Source organism: Citrus sinensis, chromosome 8 (assembly GCF_022201045.2).
Source record: "Citrus sinensis cultivar Valencia sweet orange chromosome 8, DVS_A1.0, whole genome shotgun sequence".
In the NCBI taxonomy this organism is placed as follows: Eukaryota; Viridiplantae; Streptophyta; class Magnoliopsida; order Sapindales; family Rutaceae; genus Citrus; species Citrus sinensis.
Genome location: NC_068563.1, coordinates 10,513,943 through 10,525,088, shown reverse-complemented (window position 1 = coordinate 10,525,088; position 11,146 = coordinate 10,513,943). Strand labels below are relative to the sequence as shown.

At 32.1% G+C, this 11,146-nt stretch overlaps 1 protein-coding gene across 1 annotated transcript; it reads right to left on the bottom strand.

Annotated features, from left to right (window-relative positions):
- Positions 1 to 796: 796 nt before the first annotated feature.
- Positions 797 to 2,347, bottom strand: LOC102629616 (chalcone synthase-like). The gene is made up of 2 exons (XM_006487453.4): positions 2,097 to 2,347; positions 797 to 2,012 (listed from the first exon to the last, which is right to left on the bottom strand). Exons 1-2 carry the CDS (start codon positions 2,257 to 2,259, stop codon positions 1,003 to 1,005), a joined length of 1,173 nt encoding a protein of 390 aa, XP_006487516.2. The 5' UTR covers positions 2,260 to 2,347; the 3' UTR covers positions 797 to 1,002.
- Between the last annotated feature and the right edge of the window lie 8,799 nt (positions 2,348 to 11,146).

Genomic DNA, 11,146 nt, shown 5'->3' with positions numbered 1-11,146 from the left:
CTCTGCATAACAGTTTTGCCAGCTAGGATATTCCAGATTATCATGTGCTGATTTCATCATGATTCCTAAGTGAGCTGCATGTCTTGTATTCAGAGACATTCTAGCTGTCACTCCAAGATGAGTTGAGTCATGTTCAGTTTCATTTTCAACAGTCTTCCTCAAACTTAAGTCTTTCTGAAAGACTTTAAATTTGGTCCTGAAGAAGCTAAACTTATATATATATAGTATATTCATTGGAGATAAACAACTTATAACTAATTACATTAATAGATTATAAGATCTATTTGCACTTCAACACGTACACACAATGTGTATTTCAGCAAACTTAACCACCTATGCTAAGCTGTCAATTGAGTTGTTATGTTGCTTAGTCACCTTGGATGACATGGCAGTACTGACACGTGTACCTCTGAGTTTAGTCTTATTATGCTTTGAATAATGAATGCTAATTTAGCAGCCCCCCTCAAACTCAAGGGACAAGTATGTACATTGAGTTTGGATCTCAGATAGCTCAAATGGATGAACGAAAGTGGTTTGGTCGTTATGTCTGTAATTTGCTCCCACTTGGTATATAATAAATGTTTAGCTCCTCAGCAAGGACTTTGTTTTTGATAAAGTGCATATCAAGTTCAATATGCTTTGTTCTGGCATGATATTTAGGTTCAAACATTTATGTTTATTTAAAATTCAGACTAATGAATGCTACCTAAGATAAATGTAGTAAAATGTAATAAAATTTTATAAAGATATCCTCAATTAATTATAATAGAAGTATCTTAAACTACACCATCTTAATCATAAAATCACTTTTTTATTATTACAATACGAGGGACATAGAGATACGATATGCAAACTAACCCTGCAGCAAGCGCCGTATCATTTGTAATTTTTTTAAAAAAATGTAAATCTCCATACATAGGAGTTAGGAGGCATTTATTGAAAACAAAAGGAAAACATTAATGGCTAACCAAGCCAATGAAGACAACTGCATATGCATAGTTGTCACCAGTTGGTGGAATCAATAGGGAAGCTCTGCAACACAACGGTTTCCACCGTCAAACCCGGTCCACATCCGAATAACACACCGCAGTCCAATCCCTCACCCGTGGTGGCCTTCCTTTCTTCAAAACTCTTCTTCCTCACCTCATCAAGAATAAAAAACACTGATGCCGCCCCAACATTTCCGTACTCCCTTAACACATATCGACTTGCCCAAAGTTTATCCTTTCCCAGTCCGAGATTTTTCTCTACTTGGTCTATGAGGCCATCACCACCAGGGTGGAGTACGTAAAACAATGAGTTCCAGTCACTAATTCCAATTGGACTCATTGCATTCGACAAACACTTGCCTATATACTTCCCAATTGCCACAGGCACGTCCAATGATAAATGACCATATATGCCCATTTCTTTCAATTGGCCGGTGATATAATTTTCAGTGTCAGGGATAGTCGTCTGTGTGCAAGACAAAACTTGAAACAGTGTACGTTCGTGATTGGAGATATCAGGACCTGCACCAATAATTGCAGCCCCAGCTCCATCACCGAAAACAGCTTGCACAACCAAGACGTCCAAGTGGGTTTCGGACGGTTCATGAAAGTCCAAAACCCTGATATCAGAACATACTACAAGAACTCGAGCACCGGGATTGTTCTCTGCAATATCTTTGGCAAGGCGGATGACTGTCCCGCCCATGTAACAGCCTTGGTTATAAATCATGAGTCTGTTAACGGACGGTTTGAGGCCGAGAAGCTTCACCAGACGGACGTCCGCACCAGGCATGTCAACGCCATAAAAGGCACTGAATATAAGGTGAGTGATCTTTGACACGGACTGTCCCCACTCTTTGATGGCCTTCAAGGCGGCTTCCTTACCAAGTTTTGGTACTTCATCAATCAGCATTGCTTGACGAGCATCCAAAGACGGGGCATTATAGCAACACATATTAGGATTTTCTTTTAGGATCTCTTCAGTAAGATGAAAATAGCGTTTGTTAATTGGTTGCCTCTCGCCTTTGATCCGAAACAAAACGTTAGTTAGCAAAAATGAAATAAGACAAAATTATTGTAAATTAATTTTTGTAAATCCATGCTTACATATGCGCTTGAATTTCTCTTTCAACTCGGTCTTGTGCTCACTGTTGGTGGCACGAAAGTAGAAATCAGGGTAATCAGCTTGGTAGAAACAGTTTGGAGGAGTAGCTGTGCCAACGGCCAGTATCGTTGCTGCTGGTCTTTGATTGCTTTTCACTGTCGTCATGTCTCGCAGAGCCTTGAGTTGCCTTTTGTTACTTAGGAGGGTACAAAAATTTATGAGGCTAGTATTAGAAAGATGAATATTAGGGGCTTTGTAATAGACTAGTGATCTAGCTCTTTGGTATTTGTAGACAAATTTTGGTTCCATTTTAATTAATGAGGAAGTTAGAAAATGTCAACTGTCTTTGTTTTTTCGTTAATGTCAACTGTTTTTGTTTTTACGTTTTTGGTTACCTAATGGAGGCTATCAATAGAATATGAAAGGAGAAGTAAAGTCAGCCTTCTCATGCATCAATTTCCTTAAAAAATATTCATATTCCTCATGACAGTAAAGGAGATATTTTGATCTCATTTGGGATTAAGGTACTATAACTTTTAAGCTACAGCTGCTAAGCTACAGCTACTGTGGAAAAAAATTTATAACTATCAAACAAAAGTTAATAATATATAGTAAATATAAATTTTAAATAATAATTATGACAAACTTATTAAAGATATAATAGATTTTTCATTATACAAATAAAAATATTATATCAATATAGCTTACAAGTTACAGTAGTTAGTGTTTACCAAACACTTTAGTATTATAGCTTTTAAGCTATAATTGCCCAACCTCAATCTCAAACGCACCCTCTATCACTCGTTTAGGCATCGTTTGGCAAGAATGTAGCTTGATTGAGCTGAGTCACATTTAAAATATAATATAATATTGAAAATTTATACAACATTATATAGAGTGGCAACTATAATATTAATTGATAATAAATTTACTTATTACAATTATTCTTATCGAGGACTCCTTAATGGAATTTGATGTGTTCAAAATGATGTATCCTTAATGGAATTTGATGTATCAATACAATCAAATTCAAATACACCTTTTTCAATCTACACAACTAAATTATCATTTAATCATTCATCTCTAATTCAACTTCACAAATTGACTCTTCACATAATTCATAACTAAAAAAACTCTTTCAACAATAGCAGTGGCAACTAATAAAAACAATGATAATGTGACCAATAAATCGATGACAAAAAGAGTACCTCGCATTCCCTGAAAAGAGACAAAACAAAGAGTAAAGTAAAATAACGGATCTTTGATTGTTTAATTTGTTTGAATCCAAAACAAAAAAGGTAAAGGCTAGTCCATTATTCTCACTTTTCATCATAATTGTTTTTCATTTTAGTATTTGTTCTCTTTTGTCTGTATTCAAGGTTCATAAAATTTTAAAAATTTATCAAATTATTGAGAATTAGACATTTAAACTAGGAGTAGCATGAAATATTTTAAAACTAATGAGGGCACTTTCATAATTTATGATTCAACAGGGGCATTCTTGTGAATAACAAATAAAATAATCTTTTTTAATATAATCATCAAAACAATTTTCAAAAGCCAGCAAGTGTCGATGCCCTAGCTAGTCCCATGCTAGCTTTATCTTTACTTTTGAGATTAAAGTTGAAACTCAATAAACTACTTATTTAATAATTTTTAATAAAAATAGTATTTGATAAGTTTTGTAAAAACTATTTATTTCATAATTTTTCTATTTTGATAGCAACTTTTTAAAAGAGTAAATTGTTGATTTTTATAAGTAACTTATTAAATAAGCCACCGTATCTTTTTAAAGTTCTATTATAATATTAGTGTTTTAATAAAAAGACAATTATGTCCTATTTTTCCATAGACCCTAATATATAAACCATTAGATATTATATTACAGATACAATCAAAATATACTATAATTACCATATGTTCTACCCATTATCCATAAATTTTCTTTGAACTATGAATAATTTTATATGAAAGTTAACCATAACTTTTAAAGTTATAATGTCATGACCATAGCTTTTAACATGGTGTTTGTTTTATTAGAAAACATCGTTAGGCCCATTTTAAATATATTTTCTCAATTATTTCATTTATACTATTAAACAAGAGATCATTTTCTCGATCTAGATTGTTTATTTATGTGAATGTAATACATATTACTTTTTTTTTATTTAGATAATGTATTAGTGTAAATGTTTATCATATTATACATAACAGATTATGAGGTTTATTAGATTTTATTTAATTAAATTTTTTCACTTTATGTAATTTTACTTGTTTAAAAAAGAAAGAAGGCGTGTGTAAATAATTTATTAAACATACTCACAAAACTAAAAGGCTACTTAAACTTATGCCTATTTTAGTCATTATATAATTAAACAACACTCTTGTAGTAAAATTTACCAAAAAACATATACTTTATTTTTCAAACTCACAACTACTGTAACAATATAGTTGATTAAACATCAAGCTACTTTTTAATAAGCAGTTTATTTCATTCGCACAGAAGAAGTAACTTATTTAATCAGCAATTGCAATCTCAAACTTAAAGCATATGTTTTTCTAATATAGGGAAATTATCAATCGTTTACCCTAAATTTGCGCTTTAATACTTTAAGGGTGTATCAATCGTCCATCCTAAATTGACAAAAGTTATCTATCGACCACTAAATTGTTAACTTCCATTGAAAAGTTAATGGAACTGTAGCAAATTGACAATTTTACCTTGAAAATTATCACTTGTATTTGCTTAAAATCTCTTATTATCACTTATATACCCTTAAATTATCACTTATATCATATGAAAAGACCAAATTACCCCTCTGATGTCATCATATTTAAATGGCAACTAACGGTTTGGTGGACGACAAATATATTTTGTTAACTTAGGGTCAACGATTGATATATCCCGAAAGTGTTATAGTAAATTTGATAATAGAATAAACTAAGGATATACGATTGATAAATTTCCTCCAATATATAAAAGCTCAAGAAACAAAAAGGAAGTTGACCAAGACAATAAAACTAGACAACATTTGTTACAAATAATTAAAACTTATCCGTATTACAAAAATAGGAGTATATATATATATATATATATATATATATATATATATATATATATATTTTGCTGATCTTTGAGGATCTTGCAACAGGTGGCATTTGGTTGTACTTCATGGTCAAGATTTATTATTTCTTTTTTTTTTACTTTTTCTCTTCATTCAGTCTTAAAAACATCAAATTAGCTACTATTTCACGTTTTTTTCAATAATTCTTACCACGAATGCTTAAAAGCTCCAAAATACATAAAGTAAAAAAAAAAAAAAAGCTCTTTGTCCATATTTTATGAAGAGTTCTTATCGTTTCACCATTTTAAGAATTGTAAAATATCAAATGATTATAAAAAGTTGTTGATCTACCAATTGTAGAAGTAGGATCTTTGGCAAGCAATAAGCACTTAAATAATACAATTCGAGTGTAAAATATCACAACTGTGGTTGCACGGCAAGAAGTATATTTTTCTTATCAGAAAAAGTCAATTTCATATTATATATTATTATATGGCAAACATAATTAATAGAAATCCTTCATCAATATGCAGTACAATATAGCAAAAGCACATTGTATTTTAATATTAACACAACTTAATTTTTATTTATCATTGTATTATCTTTTCTTTACAAAATTGCTAAATTAATAAATATGAGTAATTAGTTACTTACTTAAAAAGTTAAATCAATGGTAATGATTTAAATATTTGAAGTAATTTAAAATTGACTTGCTCCATGAAATTTGAACTCCTTAAGCTTGCTCCATGATACACTACAACTTTTTATGAAGAGTTCTTATTATCAACTCCATTTCTTTAAAAAAAAAAAGAGTTTAGATTTTGTCAATGTCGCAACTAGTAGCATACCAAATTCATGAACAACTTAAAATTGGCTTGCTGACTTGCTCCATGTGAACTGATAATGAAAAATCATGACTATGGTTCCACAACAAGAAGTATCTTTTTAAAGTAATTTTGTATTATTAATTACCCCCTTGAAGTGCACCATACACCATCCACGTGTTTTTTATTTTTTATTTTTGGAATAAGTTTTTGTTTCTAAAATAAAGAAAAACAGGACCTGCGTGAGAGAGATGAGAAAATATAATGTATATATTGCAAAACATAATTAACAAAAGGGTGTGGTTAAATTACAAAATGTTATAACTTACAATAAGTTACACTAATGAAACCAAGTATAATTTAGGTATTAAATATTTTTAGATTATTAGATATAACTCGTGTGTTGTTATTAATTAGAACTAAAAATCCCTGATATATAGCAACAGCATTATATGCCGGTACATTTATATCTCTCATCGTATAGAGCGCAGATTTCTGTACGAAAGATCTCAGCTCTAAAGGAGATATATATACGAGTTCAATTCACATTTTTCTGTAGAGTCTTAAAAAATTTGAACTCTTCAAGCTTGCCAAATATGCAAAATACAAGTTGATCAGTGTTCTTGCTTCGCGACAGATCCATCTGATAAATTTATCCCTCTTGCGGGGATGCGGTCTTCACACTTTAACATGTACTTCACGCTAATACAAAGTTGACAAAAAAAGAGAAACTATATTATATGGAAATCATAACTGTCCTAACAAAAGACGTATGGGTTACGTAAGATTAGCTTATTATAGTCGTATTAGTATTGTTGTGATTAATTGTCTGCGCATGAGAACAAAACCTAATTAACTATATTAGATAGAATAAAAGCAATAAATGCTGCTGTAATTTACCATATTGGGTGGTAGCGAGTGAGGTTACAGGAATTGTGAGGGAAATATCCTAACCGAATAGAATATACTAATTAAGCACTCCAAGGCTCCAAGCCGAAAGAAGATTTAATTACTAAATTAATCACGTAAACAATTGATCAAATTTTTAGCAGGTCATTGCCATTAATTTAATTTCTGGATTTTTCCTTTGACAGACTCTTGCTTTTGTCAATGGCATGCCAGTTGGCTTAGGATTAGGTGAATGTTAGCTCGGAAAAGAAGGCTAAGATCTGTTAAGAGGAAAGAAATCTTTGGTCGTACCAACGACCTACGACATTTTTTAGCCGAAACGGTATTACTAGCCTTGTCTAGTTGTCTTGATCTTCTAGAGCTATTGGAATCTGATTATAAATGCTCTACGAAAAAAAAGAAAAAAAAGAAGTTAATCTCTTATGTCCAGATGTTGCACCCACGATTTCTTCAATCTTTTGAGAGTGGGTAAGTTTTAGGATCGAAGCCAAATTAATTGGGTAGAATATCTCGTTGACCAGACCGACTGTTCTCTGTCACAGCTTGAGTAACCCAGATCAACTTGGTCACGGAACAAATAAAGAAACATAAAAAACAGTCTCAGACAACAACAAACAGTAAGAACAAAAAGAGAAAATAAAGAAAATAATTCAGGAGATTTACATGATTCGGCTTTATTAGGCCTACATCCATGGGGACAAACACACTCTTGCTGAGTTTATTAATCACCAAGGATTTTACAATGGAAATATAATGATTCTCAGATGTTATTGAGACTACAACATTTTCCTCTGCCCGTAAACTATTCACTACTTCTCTCAAGTGTTTTCCAAAATCTCGACCACCTTGGTCTACCTCTTGGGTCTTGGTTGCACCTTGGCCCACCTCCTGGCTTCCCGTAGGGTAACTCTCTCAATGACATAAACACCTAAATAACAACCACAGCAGTTACCTATAATCATAGTTAGTTATCCAGCTATTGTGTGCTATGGGTAATTATCTATAAAACTCCTGAGCAGTTCCAATTACGTCACAAAGTCTAAATAACTTTTGCAGTCAGTTATTTAGCCATCATGTACCATATAGATTAAAAGCTCCAATTCCAAATCAGCTTCATGTGGAATAGCTGTATCACAAATACCCTGCTAGTACACCTCAGTTACCCCCATATTCCTTATTCAAGATAGAATTTATAACCGTAATCATACAGTTCTCTACCAAGGTTATAGATCTTATCAAGCAGCATCCGCATTTGTCCCTCCACCTAGGCTATAGCTCAAATATAGGTAACCCTAGCCAAGTCCTAGTATAACCTAAACTTGTTGGATGTCAAATGTTTAAACAAGTGGACAATTAATCTTCACTTTGGCTTCCCACTTTGACTAACCTTTCCAAATGTTCACTTTCTACTTCATTGTCAATCTTCAAACGTGAAAAGTCTTTAGATACCCTTATGTCATTTATTAGTGCTTTTCAAAGTATTAAATAATTGATCTTTAGATTTTAGTACACAACGCATAATTTCCTTTAGTAATCATCGATGAGAGAAAGTACCTAGCACTTCTTTGTGAGTTAATTAGAGAGTGTCCCCACAAGTCTGAATGGATGTAATCCAGAATATCCTTTGTTCTATGTTTAGCAAAATCACACTTGACCCTAGTAGCTTTGCACAATATGCATTATTCACAAAACTTTAGCCTTTCAGTTCTGTCATCACTTAAGATGCCCTTCTTACACAGCTTCTTTAGACCTTTCTCACTAACATGATCAAGCCTTTAAGTGTCAAAGCCTAATCTTATCAGAGGTTACCCCAGCATGCACAGATGTACTGCTTATCACTAAGGTACCCTTGAACAAATAGATACCATTCTTCCTTTCTTTTTTATTACAAATGATGAACATATAATCATGTTCAAAGATCTATTTTCACCCTTAAGGTCACACCTTATATTTTCAAGTAGACATAAGGAGATGACATTCCTCTTCAAGTTCAAAACATGTCTAACCTATTTAAGTTTTCTAATTACTCCATTAAATATTTTAATCATAATATTTTGTATACCAGTAACCATATAAGTGATGTTGTTTCCCATTAACACCTTTCCACCATTAATTACTTGATAATCCAAAAATAAGTTTTCATTACGACTCATATGAAAAGAATAGCCCGAGTTTAAAATTGAGACACCATTAATTTTCATATCTGATGTAAGTAACATATTCGCAGAATCATAATCTCCTCATCGGAACTATTGAACTTGGTTGTAGAGCAGTTCAGGTTCTTCAACGCAACTAATCCGGCACTACTATGATTCTCCTTCAATTTTACTTTCATAGCTTTCCTTTTTTAGGCATTCTCTTTTAAAGTGTCCTTTTTGGCAAAAGAAACATTTTTACTCTTATTCTTATATTTAGATCTGCTGTTTGTTCTTAAAAACCTTCTTCTTAGATCTACCCTTTGTTGCTTTCAGGCTTTCTCCTAAACCTAAAGTATCATTAGATTTCTTCTATATTTTTTTCGAGTTGAGAGCAGCCTTAATATCTTCCATGGTTAAACTTTATTTTCTATACAGCAAGGTATCTGTGAAATGCTCATAAAAGTCTGGTAGAGAACTTAACAATATGAGTGCCTTGTCCCTACCCTCGATCTTTTGCATCAGTACCCTCAAGATCTATAATAACCTTGTTAAAGTTATAAATATGCTCCATAATAGAAGAACCTTTCTCTATTAAAAATGTGTAAAGCTTTTCTTTACATAAATCTATTTTCTTAAGATTTTGCCATGTAAATCTTTTCTAGCTTTGCCAGATACTTGAAGGAGACTTCTTTCCTGAAACTTCACTCAAAACTTCATCTCCTAGGCTGAGATTGATGGTATATTTGTTTTTCTCATATTATCTTTAAGATCCTCATCATCTAGAAGTATATTCCCACTTAAATATTTCTTTAGAGCAATTTTCAACCGTTGATGTACTAATAGTGCTTCCATCTTCACTTTTCAAGGACTTAAGTCATTTTTCCCCTAAAATTTCTTTCATCCAATCTCTTTTGAACTAAATAACTAGGTTTTAATAATAGTTTGTTAGAATTAAAGCTAAATTGATTAGCTAGAATAGCATAATTTGTTAGAATTAAAGTTAAATTGATTAGCTAGAATAGCTTCTTGAACAACCTGATTGCTTTCTGTCATATTTCGTGTTGCGAACCCCACAATAAAGCTTTAAAACCCACACTTAATTTGAGGTTTCAACTTCCTAAGAAAGTTCTAAGTAGATTTAAGCCAAACAAAAACCTTAACCCAATGTTTAAGAAAACATGAACTAGAGGTATAGAGAAGAATGTTGACACCACACTCAAGATGTGGATGAGAAGGTGAACGATAAGTCTTGTTAGGAATGCCATAAGAATGTAAATTCTTAATATGTTCACCAATTCTCAAAAGAACCAAAGAAAGAATAATATTTCAAATTCAAATAACATTCCTCTCTAAATTATCTTATATAAAAAGGTTGCTGACTTTAAAAATGCTAATGGACATCCAATATCTTAAAAATGCACATGGAAACATTGGAACAACCCTCCAAGCATAGGTTTGTCAATGGATGCTTCAAAAGTCTTAACCAACCCATCATTATTAATGATAATCATTGACAAACTTAATGCTAGCCTACCATAATTAATGCTAGCCACCATCATCTATAGTAGACTTACCTAACACATTGACAAACTTGAAACACAACAAATAAATGAAGTTGAATAAACAAAGGAGTGGTTCGAATTCCCAAGCCTTAATTATCTTTCCAATGGTATATAACTTGCACATTAATTTCAACTCAATCAATATCAGTTTCATTTTGAGTTTATCTTTTTTTGCATTTGACCAAAATTATGTATTTGGCTGCCCAACAGTGTGAATAATGCCCACAATGCCTTGTCTTTTCTCTAAGCCCAATTCATCATATCTTGCATCTCAAATTGTTTGTCAATCTACATTTTCTCAATTAATCCATTTAAAACAACATGCATTGTTTTGACTGTACCTCTCATAATTGGGCCTCCATGAATGTGCAAAAGATCGTTTGAAGCTTTAAAGGTATTCTTTAAAGGTTCTCATCATTCATTGTCTCCTCAAGATGATTTGTCCTCGAATCTTTACTTATATCGAAAGGACAAAGATCGAAAACATTAAAAGTAGCACTCACATTATGCTCATTAGGAAGATCCAATTTGTAGGCATTGTTATAGAACCTCTC